Source organism: Ursus americanus, chromosome 1, assembly GCF_024610735.1.
Source record: "Ursus americanus isolate L20-20 chromosome 1, mUrsAme1.1.p, whole genome shotgun sequence".
NCBI lineage: Eukaryota > Metazoa > Chordata > Mammalia > Carnivora > Ursidae > Ursus > Ursus americanus.
This window is the reverse complement of record NC_142127.1, coordinates 8561170-8583612: the sequence shown is the minus strand read 5'-3', so window position 1 is coordinate 8583612 and position 22443 is coordinate 8561170. Positions and strand designations below refer to the sequence as shown.

The following is a 22443-nucleotide window of genomic DNA, read 5'->3' as shown; positions in this document are numbered from 1 at the left end:
AAGCGACCACGCAGATGGGCTTGCCTGCCAGCAAGTGGTCACAAATGGCAACGGCACAGAGTGAAGTGGTGTTTTTTTCCTCCAAAAACTGGAAATGGCCAAACTTCAAGCATGCAGAAGGGGAGGGGGGGGAACAACAGAGGGTAACTAAGGAAGAGGAAAGAGAGAAGAAAGGATCACAAGGACAGCAGAGGAGGGAGAGAGCAGGTCATTCCACCTGGCGGTGTGTGGGACAAGCATTTGGAGCAGGGCAAGGAACTCTGCTCCGAGAGCCAGCGCCTATGTGTACTCACCGAGTGGAGGAAAGCCCCGAGCGGGGCTCGTATCGCGGCTGCTCTCACAGCTGGTATTACGGCTGCACCCCTGACTCATGCTGGGTCGAGGGATACGGCTGCTCCGTGCTAGTGTGCAGCATGAGGGGTTTCAGAGAAGGTGAAGAAGTTTAATGAAGACACAAAAACTCACAAAACGTCAGTCACATTCCGTTAACGTAATCATGACATTGTCCGCGCTGGGGGGGTGGGGGTTTGTGAGGACTATCCTTGCCGAGGCCTCGCTGACTGGCGTGCTGACGACAGGAGAGGGCTTGCGTGAAAACTTGATTATGCTCAAGGTTTCGGAAAGCTGTGGGGTTTTATATGGAGCTGAAATCACACCTAAACCTAAGAAATGAAAAGAAAGCTTTCCAAAGAGCAAACTGGCACCAGGAGATCCAAGAGCAAACTCTTTTAGAAAATGATCAGTTTTTATGGCTTTAGCAAACTGGCCCGATAAGATGATAAAAGACTAAAGCCATTTTCATACACCCTGCGTTGTTAGAAAGATAATTTATTTTGGATTAAAAACAGAATAAAGGCTCTAGTCACTGAACTCCATGAACTTACCTAAGTCAAAGAAAGAAGGTTCGCTTCTCTCAGCCTGGGCTTCTTTACAGAGAGAAGTTCTAAGGACTGACACAGCTGGAAAACCTACCCGCTTCGAGTAACTATCTAGATGCTCCAAACATATTTAATTATCTAAACCAACATGAACAGAGTTGGGACTGCTATCCCTTTATTTACTGGTCCCAACATTTCATTCTTGCTTTTTCTGTGGGAATCCAAACAGATCGGTCTGCGGCCGCTACTCAAGCACCTTCACTTATACAGCCTTACACATGAGTCTGTCTATGGTATGTGGACTGACAAATCCCAACACTCATGTTAAAAGATCCCTCTGCTGACCTAAGAACGGCCAATTACTGTATGATTATCTGTGGGTAATTTTATACTCATGTTACAAAACACTGAGAAGACAGAGTCACATGAACAGCTTAAGGTCTAACATAACTTGGCCATAAAGCTCAGAAAAGACCATGATGCTTTTGTTTTCTAATTTAATTTGAGGAAACAAAGACCCAGTACTGGCAAAATACTCAGAAATGACTCTGCATACTGAATGTGTGTAGCCACCTCTGTAGTAGTTGGTGGGACGATAAATATGTCCATCTTGAGTGGATCTACTCATTCTGGACCGGATAGAAATGCCTTTCCTGAACATTCTGGAAAAAGTAAACTAGACTCACGGATGTCAAGTCAGCCACGTTTACTATACTGTAATTAGCAGGGCCTATTATTTCAGAGCCAAGGTGGATTTACAGCATGACCAAACTGTAAGAAGAATGTCTTCCAAACCGGAATCATGAAATTCCCTGACAAAGAAGAATACGGGAGTGAGACACCAAACCAACTTCCTCCTATGGTCTCTGCTCAGTGCTAGAGTTACATCGGACCCCACAGTTACATAAGAGATGTCCAAATGCTTAGGTCTGCACTGGCAAGCAAGGAAACAATCAAGCGCAGGAATGCAATGGGAGCCATCTGTCAAAACGGGGCTTCACCTGGGATTGTCTAGTAATTCCTAAACTCGTCTTCACCTTGCCACATGACATGGAGGTCCTGGGTTTTTGCTCAAACTAAGCACTGACTATGTAATCAGCAATTCTTGATAATAATTCTGAACAGCTCCTATGATGAGGGCAGAAGCACAGGGGCTAAATTAAAAAACCCTTTAAAAACTAGGGAGCATCCACTGACACCAATATGTGAGGAGGTGCCTAGAACCTACGAAGTAATGCGGCTTATCCCCAGAGGATCAATAGCACATCTCATCTGTGAAGTGACCTCTCCAGTTCCTCGCTAACTCACTGGTCCAGCCACGTTGCCTGTCTCAGGCTCCCCTTAGGAAGACAGGGAGAAAGAGTCCCATCATTTAAATGAGAAGGGTACCGTGAGATAAGGTACACAAGTGAGTACCTCTGAGCTCCTTGCTGAAAGGCAGACAGGAAAACCTTATTTCACTACCCACTCTGAAACAAACAATCGGAAATAATAAAGACAGTCCTGATAAGTGTTTCACACATGCACATGCTTAAGTTGAGCATTTTCTTATAACTCTTGCCTGATCCCTTCTGTTACCCTGCTTCCACTCCCTCCCTTAAATAATACACATGCTACAGCAATGAGAAATCTCTGCTCTCTCTCTCGCTGAGCCTGCTTTGTGAATACGAGAGCATGAAAAGAGATAAGCGGACACAATCTCAAACAACAACATGCATAATTCTTAAGGTTTACCCTCCTTAGTATTTCAGCCAGAGAAAGTTTATTCACCCCTTCGTGCTGACTGGCTTCCTTAACACAGGCTAGCGGTAACATACATGGAAAGAATTCTGTTTACAAAATTTGTAAACATCTGCCCACAGTTGCCCCACACATTAAAGGACATCTAGTGGTGACAGCAACCGTTCAAATGCTGGATAATTTAAAACACGAGAGGAGTACTGGCCACTTCTAGTACAACTTCCAAAGACCACTGTACAAGGAGGATTCTTAGTAAGTACATCAATAAATGATTTTTATAAGGACAAATTGATTAGATAAAGCTAAAAAGCAATATATCAACGCAGCCTCTTTCTGGAGTGCCAAAACTGACTGTTCTCTATGAGAATATATAATGTGAAGACATAACAGAAGAGGAAGAGCTGATGAAGACGTGCTTGCTGTTTGAACTTTCTGAAAGCAGTATTCTTCGGTGGTTCTGAAGTCCTGTGCTCACAGCAAAGGCTAGGAAGCCTTGAAAACCCATCTGATTGGCTTTCATTTCTTGAGATACACTCTACCTTTATAGTATTTAAACCCGACTTTCTCCTTTTAAGGAAGGGATGGATCCTACCAGAACTCACATCAATAGCAAAAGTACAAAAGGAGTAAGGAGCACTGCCATGAAATGTCTCTACAGTCTGGTTATTTTCATGTTGTGTTGTAGTGGTGGTGTGCACACAGCAGTCTAATTTAACAGGTGACACTGATTACTATTAATTTTTGCTTCTTTCAAAATATTTTAACCAGATGTAAGCTGCCAAAAATAAAAATTTTTTATAGTCTTTTCAAGAGATGAGTGGAAGAAGGAAACTAAAAGCATACTTCCAAAATAGAACTGCTATAGATAGTAGCTATTTATAGGACTTTATTATTCATCAAAAACAGAATAAAACCCCCAAATGAAACAATTTACAATCTATTCTGTTTGGTTGAACAGTTTATGAAGGAATAAACTGCCAAGATAAAAAGAGACTGGTAGGGTTTTATTTTGTTTTTTAGTTATACAACAGGAATTATATCCTGTTTTGCTTAAGAAAACTTAAATGCTAAAGAAGAAGAGCTTTGGTGTCATTTTTACCACAGATGAGGCATAACTGAACCAAACACTTTTTGTAGGTAATTTGTAGAATTAATTCTCAGTGCAAATTCCAGGCCCAGCTTAGCAATGATTAAAACTATTAATTGGTTTGGGACAAAAGAAAATATTCTTAAAAGACGCTTACCCCTTCTTTGAATATTTATATTTAAAGTTGCTATATAATGAACCAAATGTTTACAGACACATAGGCACATACCCAGTATCTACTAAATGATCACAACAATGGACAATCTGCTGCTAAAGATGCTATGTATCTGACACCCTATAAAATGGAATCTCTCGGCAGTACTACAGGAAGAAGTGGGAAGATGTACTTGATTCATTTATCTATCTTTATATCTGTGTTATTCTCACCATGTGCAGAAATTTAAATAAAATATCTTCTTTAACAGAACTGTAGGTTGGCCTCAAAGCTTTACACATTACTAATCCCCTAATGAGCATCAAGGAAATAACTTTGTCCAAAATACTATTTCTATAAGAACTCTCTGGAAGAGAATAGGTTCCCATTGAGTTTTTACTGATGGATGATGTGTCACAGTACCTTGTAAAGGCTTAATAAATGCTATCTTTTCAACTATTCACAACACAAACTTCCTAGTTAAAACCATGGAATACCAGGTCCTAGAGTTATATTAGGCAACCTAGGGCAGTTTCTTTCCCAATTTCAAGAAAAAGGTAAAAATGGCAACTTCAATAATATAAAAAGTCAAATCCCAAAAAGATAAGAATTTTTAAAGGTATGAAACTAATCTGGATTGCCAAGAGACGTCCTATACATTTAGTTAACTACCAAAAAGGGACAGCCAAAACCTCATGACTAAATATGAAATCAAATGCATTTTCCAAACAAAACTAGATCCAAACACATATGTTACAGGCTCAAATCTGAAATTTAGACATTCTAGTCATGATACTTTCCCTGGTGTATCCACATAACTTGTTATTGCTGGATCAAAATAACTTGTCAGCTCAGGGACCACGCTATGTAATGCCAACAGAAAGTTGGGATCATGTAGAAATTTCTCACTTGCTTTGGAAATGTCAGTCAAATCAACTCCTATCCATTCTACCTCTTAAATATGTCCCCCTCCCCACCTTCTCGTAGCTCAGGTGGCCTTCAAGGACTTTTAGAAGCGGCACCCTCCTAGTCCCACTGCTCTCCTCTCCCATCTCACCCTGACTAACTTCCTTTGCTGCAGCCAAATGAATTATCTATGATTCCCATAGCACACTGTGCTCTCTCCCATCTGACTGTTTCTGCACACACTCCTCTCTGCCCTAGAACACCTTTCTCCTCTTCTCCCCACCCTGCCTAACCCTACCTTACACATCATCAAAAATGGACCTATTCTGGCAAGCTTCTCCTCTCCCAGTCCTTCCAGAGTTCTCTCTTGGGCAGACTGGGGTAGGCAAGGGCCCTAAGACACTCCTTTCCTATGGTCCCAGAGCACCATACCACAGTATCTGTTGTACTATCTTACATTTCCACCCCTAAGACCACAAGCTCTTTGAAAATCAGAAGCTGTATCTGTTTTATCTTCTGATCCTAAGGTTTAACAAACTGCCTGTGCATCACAGGAAGCATTCAAGTAAAGCTGTTGATGAGATAAATAAATGAGAAAGAAAAGCCAACAGGGCTTAAGAATATAGTAGTACTCTGATTTCACATTAACAGATTTTTACCCTTAGAAAACAGTAAAAATTTAATAAAGAGTATGAACACAGATTTCTCATAATATATTACAGAAGATGTCTTTTATATTAAACAGATTATATATAAATTAGATTTGAATAGAGTAAGCTGCTGAGAGTAATTCATATAATTCTACACACTGTCACAAAGAAACTAAATTCTACAACACAAAAATATTATATATTTGGTTTTCATTTGTTCCTAGTTTTCATGTTTGAACAATACTACGTCAAAAGTAACTATACCCGTTCTTTGACCGTAAGTACCACTCATTAGGTTAGAGAAGATCAAAATCAAAATATACGTGGACCCTACAAATTACTTTTGAAAACATATATAGATTAATGGCTACTTATTGCTAATCCATGAAAGAAAGATGAAAAGCAACACTGCTTCTAATTGTGAAGGAGACAATCCTGCCCACTCCCCCAATTCTAACGTTTCGTTAAATGGCTCTAAAACACAAAAGCCCACAGTGATGTAATTCTTTTCCGTCTATCTGAATGGTGAGGCCCACGTATTTTTCGGTTGTAATTCAAACCTAAACATGCCATAATCTGTAAAAAGCACAAATCAGAATGTCTTTTTAACACAAAGTGACAGCCTCAGTTCAAACACAGATCTCTATTTCCAACATTAGACAGTCATTTACATTATAATAAAAATTATGACCAAGTTGGGAATGATGTTTTGAGGTCTTTGAGAATCCTTACCTAATCCTATTCGGTTTGGACTTGTTTCTCGGCTACATCCCTGACTCCTGGGAATTTTGCTTCGTTTTTCTGAAGAGGGGGTCACAGGTGGGCCTCTTGAGGAACCCCCAGCAAGGCCACCATAACCACTTCCCAACAATTTCCCTGGGGAACTTGACCGGCTGCCAGCTAAAAATGAAACAAAACAGAACTGAAGAATGGCTGTAAATCAAGGAATAAACTATAACAATTTCAGAAGTTAATAAACACATTAGTTTGGCTCAAATACTTTTACATAAAAATGTTTTTTTTGTTGGTGGTAGTACTTTTTTTTTAAATGGAGCATAAAAGAACATTATCATAAAAGAATGTTTATACAAAGAATTCCAGGTGGAGTTCTACAAAAATGACAGTGAAATTTCTGATTCAAAGAGCAGGCTGAGTACAAATAGCTCCCTGTTACACAGCAAATTTCTACAAATAATCACAAAGGTGTTTGTTTATTGTTTCGTTTTTTTATTCTATGAGAGTTTATATGCAAAAAATTTTAAGTATAACCACAGGAAGAAGAGAATTATAACAGAAGTTTCTTGAACATTAGGGGAAGAAAACAGATCCAAGAACATCCCATTAATTTAACAAATGGAAGAAAAGGAGGCAGGAAGATAACTAGAAACATGGTAAATAAAAATCACAAAATAAAATGGTAGGAATAAACTCAAACATATCACTAATCACAACAAATGTGGCCAGATTAAATTCATCTATTAAAAGACAGAGATTCTTGGATTGGCTTTAAAAAAAATGAAAATCAACTGAATGTTGTTTATCATAAACAACATACCTAATACAAAACAATAAAACAGAATGAAACGGCATTAAAAAAAGGACGAAGGATATATCATATTGATAAAAGAATCCTTGTCAATGAAGACATAATAACCATGAACCTTTATGCTCCAAGTAACACAGTCTTGAAATATAAAACATAAAACTGATAAAAATATAGGGAGAAATTCAGAAGGCCATAATTATTAATGCACCTCTAAGAAAAATAACAACTAATGAAACGAATAACGAATATACCTCTCTGAAATTGACAGAACAGTCAAAATTATACAGATATGTATAAACACATGTCCCCCCCACACATACATACAACAAACAGAAGACATTCTTTTCACTTTTCCACACATACTATAAAAACCAACTATGTACTAAGCTTCAAAGGAAATCTCTGAAATCTACAAAAGTAGAAATTACATAGACCACATGCCCTGAGATGTACACAAGAGAATTAGAAATGAAAAACAAATCATATAGTTTTATAAATGAATAAGTGGCTGGATAGCTATATAACCATTTCTCATGAGACAACTTTCTTTCTTAAAGAAAACAGCAAAAAATTTAAAGATCACATCAATACACCAAAATGGCGGTCTTTACTTAGACCACTCTCCTTAAGTAGAGAAGGCAATAAAATTCTCAAACATAAAGTGCATGTTATTATGTACCAGAATAGAATGAAGCAGAGATAAAAACCCTTAAAGTAACACTTAACCTGGAAACACACACACACACACACACACACACACACACACAGAGCCCTCCATCGTTCAAATGAATCATTAAGGTGACCATTCACAAAAATTAGGATTTTAAAATGACAGCTACAGTTTAAAGCAAAATTCACTATAAATCACTGGTACGCATCACTATGAAGAACCTGTCTCAGGATTTATTAATCTTGCCCATAAACTCTGAGCACCCAACTGAACTATTAAGCTGTGTAAAAGGAGAAAAGAAATCCATTCCAAACTCTAGAATTTGAGCATACAGAAAAAATGCAGAAAGATTAACTAAGCTCATAATAAACAGAGAAATTAATACTGTGCAAGGAACATGGGACATGGGGTGAAGGAGAATGCAAAAAAAAAAAAAAAAAAAAAAAAGGCAAGAAGAGAAACGGCTTACCACCAGCAGGATTAGCAGATCTGGATCCTTGATTATGAGAGCAGACCAAAGGACAGGCAAAAAGTGGATTAAAAGACAATAGCACAATACAGAAGGTCAGCATGCAACACAACACAAATGTCTCTGTTCACAAACACATTAGCAAAATAGCTTTCTCTTCTAGGTCTTTTTCCTCTTAGTCTACTTTGGTACTTATTTTATTCATATCATACTCTATTCAGCATTCATTTCAGGTCTGTTCATGAAACACTTAGGAACCTACACTGTGCCAGGTCCAGTGCCAGGTGGAGGAGATGCAGAGAAGACAAGCATCTTGGCCTCTGGGAGTACAGCTCCTCTCTAGTTCTGAGCAGGCTGAGAGAAGTGACGTATCCTACTTGTTTACGTATCCCTACCACCTTAACTGGTGCTCACCACATAGCAAGTGCTCAATAAACATCATCAATTCAAAGAAACTGCTACTAACTCGTTTCACCTGAATGTCCTATGCCAAATCCCCAAATATTTAAATATTAATCTTCACATATTTAAATCCTCAAATATTTAAAATATGCTGTTAAGCGCCCTAAATCTAATGTTCATGAAATCTACTTACTATTATACCAGGACTATGAATGCTAGTTTTATATCTACGTTTGTAAAACATATAAATATGTTCATATTTACTTCCAATTAAAATAATTTTTAAAATACTTTATTTATATGTCTCAGTTAGAGGTCCAGTCTTGATTATTTGCTGGTGTGGTCTCCCTCCCTGTGAGTGGAATTTATTGAGTAAAGTAAAACTGAAGATTTTTAAAGTGGAGCCCTAAGACAGGGTGCAGTATTTCTCAAGACTGAAGAATTAAAGCTCTATCCTTGCCCTCACCCCCACTATAGAAGTAATGTAGTCTTCACCACCTCCTAAGCAGGAACCTCTGCAGAGTCCAATGCCAATAAACAGCAGACATAAGGAAATGTAAAGTACTGTTCAATCTTCCCTCTCCAAGAAAGGAAGTAACACTGCACACAGCGAAAGAGCTAGACGTTTTTTGTTAAACTTAATTTTAACACACTAAGCCATATTTTGAGTCTTGAACATCTTTGTCAAGAAAAATTTCTCTGCAAGAAGACCTGACTCATATTTATGAGGTCATGACTAGAGTATTATATCCATCTGTGACTCCAGGCATCACTAGGGTTCAACAGAATAACCGGAGCCAGGATCCTGTTCCCAAGGTAGAAGCTGCTGGGCTACATACAGATGCACAACCTATGTCGTGTTGTATACACCTGTGTGATACACCAGAAGCATGCGTTCCTGCATCAGACATGCCTGGCAGCAACGTACCACCAATGTTACACTTTCTTTTCAGAAAGGTATTACCCCTGTTTAACATGAGGCCTAGAGTTACCAGAGGGACATGGGAGAGTATGTGAATTCACAAGGAGCTGAGATTCTAAATACTAAGGAAGGAGAACCTAGGTTTGGCCACAGACTCTCTACATGAGCCGGACAGCTCCTAGGGCCACAGAGGAGGCAGACACATATGGGCTGGGGAGTGCTGTGCGGAGGGACCGTGTGCAGCTCCCAGGGAAGGGGAGCCTTCCTCCACCACACTCACCCTGCCCGGGAGAACTCGGACAGCCAGCTCTATGGACACAGGGAGCGGGGGGCTCGAAGGCAAGTGTGGCTGGGAAGTGAGACACCAGGGTGGTTCCTAAGAGCGATCTGAATACACTCCTTCCATCTGTGGCTGCTTTCATGGCCGATGCTAACAAGCCAAGTGACTCAACATGTACAGACAAGCAGTAATGGAAGCGAGAGCAGCTGGGCAAAGCGGGAGCCCACACTGGCAGGAAGAGAAGAGCAGGCTGCAAATGTCAGAACACAGGGTTAATGGGGAGAGCTTTTAATGGATTTGCTTATTACCACTGAAAGAGAACTCCACGTTAAAATGATCCCCAGGTACTGCTCTTAAATTACATCAGAGGGAGTCCTTATCAACAGTAAAATGGGTCACAGCCCAGGTAGGTCTCAATTTGAGATGCTTGAGGAAAGGGAGAGAAACCACATTTTAATGTTTAATGCTTAATAATACAAAATTTAAATCACCTGGCAAGGAGACAAAAGTATCCTGGAATATTCCATGTTGTAAGCTTACCCAACAAACATCAAGACTACTCACAGCAGCTTAGAGCCACACAAATGTGTTTTTCCCCTGAAGTAATGAAAATACTATCAATTTTTCAACCGTAGAGTGGGCTGTTGAACAAAACAGAGATAATAGAGAGTATAAAATATACTTCTTACGCTGGGACTGTGAAACCACTTTGGCGCGACTGCGGCCTCGATTGTCAGGTGTGGTGGCGACACTGGTGGCGCTCCCGGAGCTCTGCCGTCGCGTGCGGATCCGACCTGGAAGATGCAGCAAAAACGGTGTTTCCATCATGTTTTCAATCAGTGTGACCTTCTCAAGGAAACCACCCACACCACGAACAAGTGGCACTAACTGGGCCATCTGCAGGGGCGCGGGTCTTCCTCATGTGCGGTCCTGACCCAGTTCCCTGTGAGCACATGCATGCACACTCGATCTGCACACTCAAGTTCTACAGATATGTTAGCAACTCCGGAGAGTGAGTCATGAACCTGGACGGTGCTTCTGTTACAAGTATTCTAGCATTTTATATTTTCTGATGAGGAGGTGATAACCATTTGAGGATTTTTTTCCACAATTTTTTTTCACATTAAACTCTCTTTTTATTATCTACAAATCTGTCAAACTTCCAAAGGCAGAAAATATTAGCTATCATCTTACGAAAAATACTACAGAAAAAAAGAGTAAATGCAAAGCAAAGCAAAACAAAACACCACAAAAAAACAAAAAACAAAACCCTTAACTCAGCAATCAACAAAAGCTATAGCACCCTGGAGAATAAATGTGTTTTGACATGTAGCATTAAACTTCTATTTTAAAGCATGTATGCCAACAAGTTTCTAGGCTGCAAAAGATGAAAATACAATCAGTATTATAGGAGTAGCGAGAGCGAGAACTTAAAAATAATACAACGTCATAGGCATTTATGGAAAAAATTTGCCATTGTAAGTAAAGCAATCTGTTAACTCCCATTATTAAACCATGAAACCACAGAAACAAAAATGAACTCAGAAATGCAAAATCATTGATGATCAGACTGGTATGGTTAGAGATTAAACTTTTTAAAATTCAGGGCTTCTTTGGTTTCGGGTGGGCACAAAATGCCTCTCCTGCAATAATTCAATCAGAATAGCAATCTGACATGGAAAACACAAACCAATGGAACACACACTGGCATCTCACATTGCTCAAAACCACTTCTACCTCATCACTGAAGAAAGCTTACAGAAAAGGAATACAGGAGAACAAATCCTAAGGCCTGAAAAAGGTTTAAGAAAGGGAGGTAAGGAGCAATAAAAGCACTGCATTAAGAAAAAAAAAATTAAAACTAGAAAGGATCAATAACTTCTAATAGTTCAAGCAAAAAACATAGTTCAAACAAATCCTAGAATCTACTAAGAGCTATATATATGGTATTATACTAAGAGCCGTGTATGTGTGAACTCGGAATCCTCATAAGAACATACAATTATTCCCATACTACAGACGAGGAAAGAGAGAAACAGGGATTCATTATTTTGTCTAAGGCCACACCACTGGTTTAGTTACCTGTGCCTGCCTGGGTGGCTGCCTGGCTGGCCTATGAGTGAGAACATTTCACTTTCCTAAGGAAGTCACCAAGCTAAATGAAGGCAGCCACCAAGGCAAAGTGAACATGAAAAACCACCTGAATCTCACTTCCTATTTTAAATTTACTGTAAAACATTTAAGTCACAAAAAGATATTTTAAATGAACATCCATACCCATTCAGCTTAAAAAAGAAAAATCTTTGCTAACGACGCTGTACCCTCTACTTTCCTCAACATTTGGTAACCTGATCCTAAACTCAGCATTCATCATCTCCTTGCATTTCTTTAAACTTTTAATACAGTTGTATAACCATGAAACAGAAAGCATTAGTTTATAGATTTTAAATGCTTTTAATTATGTCGTAGGGTATATATTTTTAATAAAACTTACTGTTTTGCTCAACATTTTATTTGTGAGGTCACTTACAGAAATGATTTTTCTGTAGGAGGTAAAGGAGAGATCCATTTTATTTTTTCTATATGACTAACCAATGTCCAAATAAATTTTCCTAACCCCTTTCTTACTGATCTACAAAGCCATCTTTTGTCATCTACCAAGTACTTAAATACATATGTAGGCTTGTTTCTCAATTGTCTAGTCTGTCCCATTGTTCCACATGTCCACACCAGTCCAACATCAAAATGTGATAAGCTTAAAAAAAAAACCAAAAACTTGCTAATTGGAAATCAACACATTTTTTCCTAAGGCCTTTGTTCTCTTCCACATGCACCTAAGATACAGTTTAAAAGACCTGTTGAAATCTTAACTGGCATTATGTGGAATGCAGGATTAATTTGAGGGATGGGGGCAGAGGAGCAAGGGTAAGACAGCTTTGTGATACTGATCTTTCCACATTTTTTCCTTTATTTCACTTTCTTTAATGTCTTCCTTAATAAAGCTTTATAATTTTTTCTAAAAGTCTTAATTTTTACACTTATTCAAAGGTGCCTTATTTTTATGATACACTGTATTTTATTAAATTGTATTTTCTAACTTCTTGACAAATGTGAATGTAATTAAAATTTATATTTTGATCTTAGTTCCGGGAACCTTGCTAAACTTCTGTTAATTCCACTAACTTGTATGTAGATTATCTGGAGTTATGTAAATAGAATACCATCTACAAACAAGACTTCAGTTTTTTCCCTTCAAATTATACCCTTTCATTTCTCTGCCTTTATCCCGCTGTCTCGGACATGTAGTCCACAACTACATGGGTAGGCTTTGTTACTTTGAGCCACATTGAGAAAAAAAAATTCTGGAATTTCACAAAAAGTAGGATATTTCAACGACGAAGAAAACTCCTTTATATTCCTAATTGCTAAGAATCTGCCAAAATGTTTGTTGGATTTTTTTATGTTTTCTCTGCATCTTCTAAGAGGATTCTTCCCTTAAATGTGCTGAGCTCCATCAGGAAGTTTCTGAGCTATTAAACCTGAGATAAACTCCCGTGCTCACAACGTACACATTCACATACTATATCTCAACTACCTTCCCCGGTTTAGTGCTAAGGCTATGTCAGCTGCATTAAGGAGGGAAGCATTCCCACTTTCTCTTCTTGGGAGTTTATGGCAGACTAGGATTATCCAATTCCTCATACAATTTGTATTTCTTAATCCTGTGTAGTGAATGCTCAATTCCTATTTCATTAACTTGTACTCTTATCTTTATTATTTCTTTCCTACTCTCCTTTGGGTTTATTCTGTTCTTTTTCTAACAAATTGGAAACAACGTCCTAATTGTTTCTCTTCTAATATAAACTTAAGGCTATGAATTTCCCTCTAAGCACTGCTTTTGCGTCATCCCAAAAGGAATGATATGTAGTTCAACATAATGTCTTGCTTTTAAAAAAAATATTTTTTCTAGATCTCATTTGTTCATGTTTTGCTTTGGAGAAGTAAGTTGGATCTGTACTTCACACTTTACACCAAGAAAAACAGCAAATGAACCTACGATTAAAATGTAAAACATGAAACCATAAAAGTTATAAAGGAAAACATAAGAGAAATCCTTTGTAACTTGTTATGGAAAAGTCCATTCTAGCTATGACTTAAAATTAAAAGCCATTAGAAGATCGGTAAGTCTGACCACTTTTTTTTTTTTTTTTTTTTTTTTTTTTTGTAAAATCTCAGTATGACAAGAAGAAAACTATGAGCAAGTTAAAGAAAATGACAAATTGGGAAAAATTATTTACAATTCATACCACAGAGGGCTAATTTCCTTAACACATAAAAGGTTTCTAGGAATCAACAAGAAGTCCACCAACCAGTAGTGTGCTGGTAAATGTTTAACAACTGGCAGGAGGGGGAAGGTTCCTACAGATTTGTGTAATTATTTCCACCATGGTGGAATTATTTCTCTGGTGTAATTATTTCCACCATGGCCAATTTCTGGTTACTGACATGAAATCAACCAGATTACAAAATGTCTGAAAATTTAACAATTGGCTGTTATGAAATAGTTCAAGACAGCTCCAGGACACCACTACCACAACCCAATAAAAAATAGACAAAAGCTAGGAAGACAGTTAACAAACAACAGAAATGACTCTTGAGTGTATGAAATATTGTTCAGCCTCACTCAGGAAGAAAAAAAATTAAAATGACATTAAGAATGCCATTTATCTATCACCTATCAGAGTGGCAAAAATCTAAGAATGTGCTAATATTCTAGCATGTAGGAAAAGAGGCCTTCTCCTTCATTGTTGCTGTTGGTGGAAATAAGTACAGCCCCTATAGAAAGCTAATTGGCAATACTGATCACAATTACAAATGCACACACTTTTTAATCCAACAATTCCACTTTAGGTAGTTTATTTAACCATATACTTGTACCCACGCACAATGATGTATATAAAAGGTTATTCATGGCAGCATTGTTTGTAATAGCAAAACTCTGGAAATAATTCCAATGTCTATCAATATCAGACTGTCTGGTTAAGGTAATCCACATAGCAGAATGCAGCACACTAGTAATCAAGAATGAGGATGTCCTCTCTAATCTAAATGGAAGAATCTTATCATATGTTAAGTGAAAATAATCAAGATGCAGAATAGTGTGCATAAATATGCTATCTTTTATGTTTAAAGGGGAGAAGATATGATTTTTATAATGCTTCTATATGCCAAGAAACTCTTGACAGAAATGAAACGAAAAGTTGTAAGACTGGTGTCAAAGCAAAAGAGTTGATAACTAGGCAAATGAAAAGATGGGAGGGAAACTTTTGTGTACCTCCTCCTATTTTCTGAGTTTTGAACTATATGAACGTATTACATATATATATTTTTTTTTTCATAGCAGATACATAAAAGTTCTTAGTTTATTAATCCTCTCATGAAAAATCTGCAAAATCACCACAGATAAAGTCACTGCAGAATCTTTATCCCTTCTGTTGTCCAATCTCCAGCTCACTTCTTTTTGCCAGCACCAACATTGGTTTTTACAGTCCCTGACTTTCTTCACTCTGTTCTTATGTTCCTCTTGCTGTTTTCTTGATGTCTTTTTCTTCTCATACAGGCCATGTCTCGCAAGTCTATGTTTGGGTTCATTTTTCTTTGCATAATCCAAGGAATCATAAATCGTGCCAAAGCCCACTGTCTTGCCACCACCAAAATGGGTTCTGATTCCAAATACAAAGATGACATCTGATGTGGTCTCGTACATTTTGGCTAGTTTTTCCCGAATTTCTGTCTTAGGTACCATTGCCTCTCTGGGATGAAGAACATCAGTGACCTCTGTTTCCACTGAAATAATAGGTTGGTCATGAACTTCCTGGTCTGGATAGTTACTATGTCATTCATGATGCCAGCTGAGCCTCAAGCAGCCACGGAGGAAAAGAGCTAGAAGTTCATATTTTTATATATCACTCACTATGACAGTGAATTTGCAAATGCCTTTTAGTGTACTTTGAGGCTATTTTCATTAACCATTAAAATTCAGGACTATTACATCTTTGTGATCTACTAACTTTTATTATATAGCAATCCTCTATATCTCTAAGTAAAGGTTTGCCTTATTTTTTGTCTGTTATTAATAGATTTTCAACAACTTTTACTATGTATTTCTTACACTTTGTCTTTTATTCTACCTGCAGCCTTATATTTTAGGTTTTTCCCTTTAAATATCACATAGCTGGATCTTCAAAAACAAGCAAGTCTAACAATCTTTCTATTGGAACTGGAAAGTTTATCTCATGTGAGCTTATTTTTACCATCTTATGTCATGCTTATTTGTCTTTTCATTTTTCTTTTAGCCTCTGTTGTTTCCTTCTTTTGTCTTAATTTAAGGTTATGCTTTACTATCTTTTAAGATAACGGTCTCACAGATTAAAATAACATTATCAAAAACACAGCTTTAATAAATCATACTTTTGGGGAGATGGGAGTTTTAAAATCTCTCTCTTTTTAAACTTTTCATTTTGAGGAAATTGTAGATTCTGATACAGCTGTAAAATGGAACACAGAGGGAGCCCATGTGCTCTTTACGCAGATTCCCTCTACCATAGCATCTTAAAAAATTGCAGTGCAGGGGCGCCTGGGTGGCTCAGTCGTTGGGCGTCTGCCTTCAGCTCAGGGTGTGATCCCAGGGTTCTGGGATCAAGTCCACATCGGGCTCCCTGCTCTGCTGAGAGCCCGCTGCTTCTTCTCCCACTCCCCCTGCTTGTGTTCCCTCTCTCGCTGGCTATCTCTCTCTGTCAAATAAATAAGTAAAATCTTTAAAACAAAAGACAACAAAACTGCAGTGCAAAATCAGAAGCAGGACATGGATGGTGACGTGCTCCATCCATCTTATCCAGATTTCCCCAGTTTTATTTGTATGTAAACTCTGGCTTTCCTTTGTGGGTAGTCTCTTTGTCTCTCTGGCTGCTTTAATACGTTCTTTTTCAAGCTGTGGTGTTCTGCCATCTCATCATTTGTCTTTCTGTCTTGCTTGGGATTTGCTGGGTTATTTGAGTCTGTGGTTTAGTGTCTTTCATTGATTCTGGAGAATTCCCAGCCATCACCTCTTCAAATATGTCTCTGCCTCATTCTCTCTTCGTTAAATGTCTGCACCATCTTCCACATAACTTTATATCTTTGTCATATTTCACAACTCTATCTTTTGCACTGTACTCTGGATAGTGTGTCTTCATTCCTGTCTTGAATTCATGAATTCTCTCCTCAGCTATGATGATTCCGGGTTGCTCAATTTACCCACTGAGTTAATTTTAATAGTTTATTATATTTTCATTTTTAGAAGATCCATTTATTCTTCAAAACCTACTTGGTCACTCTTTATAGTCTCTTACTCCTTTGCTTGTCTTCCCAAAATTTATTTTTATTTCTTTAAATATTAAGACAATGAAATGATTCCTTTTCTTGGAACTTTATAGGAATTCTTTAAGATCCAGACTGAAGTTGTATTCTTCCAACAAGGATTTATGTTAGTTTCTGCTAGTGTCTTGTGGACACAAGCAATCCACAGCCACTTTAATATGATTTATCTATGTGGGTTTGCAGACCACAAAATGTAAATTCTCATCCAAAAACTGCATGAAGGTGCAATTTATGGTTGCAAACTCTCAGGGAAGATTACTCCCCCACTGTACCCAGTATCAAGGTTGAGAAATCGGCAAAAATTCCCTCTTAGTTTAGTGAAGTTAACTTCCTGTTCATCAGTGATAATCAGGTCTTGGGTGGGCTCCACTTTTCCTCTTGTCCTTCATATCCTGCATACCCATCTCAGGAAATGCCTAACATCATCTCTGACATTCAGCCAAAAACCTCAGGGTGCAAACCAGCTTTTACCCTCACCTGCTAGGGTTCCTAGTAAGTCTGGAGATATGCAGGTTCATGGCCTTTATCCCAGATCAGTGATGTGTTCTCAATGAAGAGCACCATTCAGGCTACTGAATTCTACAGTATTGCAGAAATGCAAGTTTCTTATTTCTTTTAAACATCTAACTGTAATTATTTCATATTACATAAAAGATCCTAAAGTCCTGAAGGATTAAATATGTTTGTATTCTTTTCTTCTGCTGCTTCTCACTCATTATAGATGTAATTATGGATTATGAGCTCACATTTGGCATGTTTTAATCTGTGGGAGTCCTGAGGAACCAGATTTGAGTGCCTTCCTCTATAGAAGTTCACTGCTCCTGTCCAGCACCTTTGGGGGCTATAAACCCAGACCACTTTAATTTATCAAGCTGGGGTTTCCCAGATGCCACAGATAATGAGAACTGAAACCACAACTTACGTGAGAAGAGAGTTCAGTTACACATGAGGGGAGACTGTTTTTCCCCCCTCTGGCTAGGACACAGTCAAGAGATACCACGTCAACCTGAAGATAAAGAGGTTTTGTTCCTTGTACACCTTTTCATGGATCTATTGCACCTTGACAATGCTGGCTCGATGCCAACCTTACCTCTCACCTGGGGGGAGCACAACAGCTGTTTCTTGTCTGCCGCAGGGACTCACCTGAGTCACTAAGACCTCAGGCACCCTTAAAATCAATTCTGGGGAGTGAAAAGGGCCTCTGTTGTGCTGTACTCAGATACAGATTTCTTTTGTAAGGAGAGGGTTTGTATGTTTGTTTTCACTATATTAATTTGGTGACATTACTCTAAGTGTCTATATACGTTTTAAAGAGATTATATAAAATACTCCATGGTCTTTAAGAAAAACAAAGTCTATTCAGTAAATGCAACAAAGAGTAAAAATATACTTCAGTTCTACATTATGACCTGTTAACATTCATATTCATTCATACTGTGTTATGACAGAAACAAAGTAGACATGAAAGAAAAAAATGTACATAAGAGAAATAGAAGTAAGAGGTATTGAGGTATTAAAGAACTATCGAACAGAAAAAAAAAAAAATTCTGGAGATGGGTAAGAAACAAACCCACCCATCCAAAGAAAAGCAGACCCAGAGAAAACAAAGACCTGGAAGACAGCAGCTTTTGACCTTCATGGAATGAAGACGGAACATCCATACCGAGTAGCTTTTTAAAAGAGGTGCTGAAGAATTTCTTTCAATCACACCATCATTCTCCTAGAAGAGCCCTCAAAATGGGAAATGAAACCTGTGCACCCAGTTTAACTTGCAAGCATGGTTCTCCTACATTCTGTCCAAGGCAATTAAAAAGTCACTTATCAGACAGCCTCACATCCCTAGGGTTTCTCTCCTCCTTATGTTTCAAAATTCCAGGCAATTCTCAATTTAGAGGTTATAATAAGATTAAAAGGTCTTGTAGGTAAATCTCCACTCATCACGCTGGAGCCTTCTGGCATACATATCTGCTTTACAAACTCATAGCTTCGGGGCACAATTAAACCAACCTCTAGTCATACGTGGCAATTTTGATAAAATCAAAATTTGGGGAGTTGATTCCTTATAAATTCTGTTACCTACAAGTACCATTCCCCCAAAGGAACAACTTTCCTTGTGTTTTTTAAACATAAAACTAAAAGAACACTCTTTTACTCCGACGCATATTTTTTCACTGTGTAAAAAAGCCAATCACATAAATTCAGAGTTCTTGGATAAATACATAGTAATACCAAATGTTTTATGTCCCAATAAAACTGAACTAAAAATCTAAGTTCCTTTTCCTGAAGAGCAGACAAGGCTACATGGTTATTTTTACTTTGTAATCTTAAAAACCACCAATAGTTAAGCACGGCCTCTGACTTAATAACATATGATCGTGTATTCTCTGAAATGATCAGTGAGTCATCAGTGCCCACAGGTCATTCAAGCCCAGTAACCCTTCATTTAAAATTCTGTGTTCTTGGGGCGCCTGGGTGGCACAGCGATTAAGCGTCTGCCTTTGGCTCAGGGCGTGATCCCAGAGTCCTGGGATTGAGCCCCACATCAGGCTCCTCTGCTAGGAGCCTGCTTCTTCCTCTCCCACTCCCCCTGCTTGTGTTCCCTCTCTTGCTGGCTGTCTCTATCTCTGTCGAATAAATAAATAAAAAATCTTTAAAACAAACAAACAAACAAACAAATAAATAAATAAATAAAATTCTGTGTTCTGGCAAAAAAAAAAATATGAATAGAGCATTTCCTAAACCATAGTAGCTAAAAGCCCCGAGTATTAGATGGGAGCGCACTCATTTCTCACAGCCCCAGCATCTCGTCACAGACCTTCCCACAAGTGGCAGAACCAACGACATCAATGCTTCCTTCGAAATCCTCCCAAATTATGCAAAGATAACCTGGAAATAAACTTCTGTCCACAGGATGGGCTTCTGTTGGTTCTTCACAAAAAAATATTTCCTGACTAGCTGTAAACGTGAAAAAGGCTACTTGATGGGTATGATAACTCCCAAAGGAGATGTATTTTCTCCGTCCCTACACTAATGAAGTGGCCAGAATTCAAATGCGCTGTCTGAATTTTGACTTTAGAGCATCCAACTATTGATTCCCAGTCCTATCTTTGTCTCCTACTGATGAAAGCACCTGTCTCTTCTGGTCTCAGGAACTAGACAGGAAAATACTTCACAGGCTTATTATTATTAACAAATTTTAAAAAGGCCCATAAGGATTCCAAAAATTCAGATAGGAAACTCAGGACAACGTGATATTGACTATTTACTGCAAGTCGTGGTATTTCCTGCCTTTTCCTAAGAACCGCGTGCGGCTTTTCTGAGTATGGCTAGGTTTCACTGCTTCACAGCCAGGGTGTCCTGGATGCACTGGCATCCGCAGACCCCCTGCACTGTGTCCTTTCCCTCTCATGGGCGCTCGAGGCCTGAAGGTCTGATGTCCTGCCCTTGACAGCCTGCACAGCCCTGGGGACGCAGAGGACAAGGCTCCCCAGCTCCCCTCACTAAGGCTGTCTTCCATTGGATTCTGAACCCTATACAACCAAGGGCCCCCATCTCATTCTCCCACCTTCCCTACTGGTAGAACCAGAAAGAGACGCCTCGTCCTTGGGCTCTGGCACAATAACTGAGTAGTCAATCTTCTGACCTTGCTCTGCACCAGTAAGAAGAAAACCGATAAAAAGAAAGAAAGGTGAAAAGTTCCTAGTGCTGGGGAGAACAGCAGGCTGATTTCAAGTCTGTCACACAGGTGTATGAAATAAGAGCATCTGGAAAAAAATACAGTCTCCCTTGGAACGTCTTCCCATTCCATCTACATTCCGGAATTCCACGCTCCACTCTTCTTCCATCTAGGCTGAAGAAATAACGCAGGATCGTTTCTTTGGGAAGGAGAAATGTACAATTACTCCTCATGGGCTAAAAAATGCAGAAAGTCACACCCAGCCCTAAGAGTCTGCTACTCTCACGAAGGAGTTCCTCATCATGACATAGGATTCTTGTCCATTTTTCATTTGGGGAACTTTCCACTTCTCACACTTGTCCGCCCCAAAGAACCACCTGAGGGGCTTACTGAAAATTCTGATTCCGTTGCTCCTTCCAAACTTAATCAGGATTTTCAGGGGGGAAGGACCCAGGACTCTGATCCTTTAGTAAGCTGCAGGTAATTCTTATGAGGAGGTTCAGTTTGAAGAACATTGCCTTGGGATTATGCTCATCTTTTTAAAAAAAATTCCATTCCTAATTTTTCCTTTATGAGTCCCTGAGGAAGTAATATGTTGATTAAAAGTACTGTGAACTGCACATATAAAGACAGAACCAGTCCACTTTGAAGGCTAGCCTTTTAGAATAGCTAAGTAATATATGCAAGTAAACTAGCAGCTCCTAATTGTTAAATCATTAGGCTGAGGGTTGGTGAGTCTAAGCCACTAAAGCAGATGAAGTTCCTCTAAATTTCAATTATTTGAGGTGTTATCCTGCTGTCCAGCTAGACCGTGCAAAAGGATGGTCTCATCTAGCATGTGCTAACCAAAGACCTGTACAGACTGAAATGGTTAGGTCTAAAAGTCAAAAGACAATGAAAAATCAGGAAGAACTTCTGGAGAGTGGCATAAAAAGAAACCAAGAGGATCTGGAGGCATGTGTTTCTTTCACCATGCTAGATCCCGTGAGTAGCACAGAACACAGCACATGGAAGGCACTTAACACACGGCTGGCGAGCGGAAGAATGAGGGTCAATGAATGAACGGGGCATGTGTCAGTCAGTGGTACAAATAAAAATGACATCGTATAATTCAGTAGCATCTTTAGGGAAGAGAAAAGTGTTGTTTAAAATTTCTATAAATTACCTGGTAGAAAACCGTTACCAGCCTTTCACCTAAATAAATGACACTGAATTTATTTTCAAACAGGAAAGGCAAATCCTGAGAGGCCCACAGAAGCACAAAAGTAAAGAGAAAGAAAGAGAAGGGAACGAGAGCTACGAAGCGGGTGCTTCGGGAGTAATAATATGTGAGACGAGCAGCCCACAGGACGGTAGCACACAACATCTTGGCGATGCCCCTCCCCGGCGTGGGCTGGGCGCCGGAAACCACGTACAGCACACGTGAGTGACAAATTCACCAGAACCACGACAGAACAAGGAAGGAGAGAACTCAGGTTGAGGGAAGGCAAAGAGCCGGGGAAACAGAATGAGGAAGAAGAGTGGGGGGAACGTGCAACGTGTCATGCAGGGACCTCGGTGAGGACGAGTGGGCACCAGGCAACACTCAGTGAGCACAGAGGACGGGTGAAGGCGAGACACACCTCAATCACAGAAACAAACCGC

At 39.0% G+C, this 22443-nt stretch overlaps 1 protein-coding gene and 1 pseudogene across 24 annotated transcripts in view; both read right to left on the bottom strand.

Moving 5' to 3' along the window:
- The window catches only part of CLASP1 (cytoplasmic linker associated protein 1), a 267594-nt gene that overhangs the window by 77633 nt on the left and 167518 nt on the right, over positions 1-22443 (bottom strand). For 13 of the 24 annotated variants that reach the window (XM_087854202.1, XM_087854230.1, XM_087854342.1 and 10 more), the window contains 2 exons: positions 10394-10498; positions 6148-6315 (listed from right to left, as the gene is read on the bottom strand). In XM_087854202.1, the coding sequence (XP_087710328.1) occupies positions 6148-6315; positions 10394-10498 (273 nt within the window). Of the gene's footprint in view, positions 1-293; positions 402-6147; positions 6316-10393; positions 10499-22443 lie in introns of all 24 variants that reach the window. The other 11 variants (XM_087854114.1, XM_087854590.1, XM_087854040.1 and 8 more) reach the window with 1 other exon arrangement.
- LOC148110711 (small ribosomal subunit protein eS24 pseudogene) lies at positions 15140-22435 on the bottom strand (annotated as a pseudogene).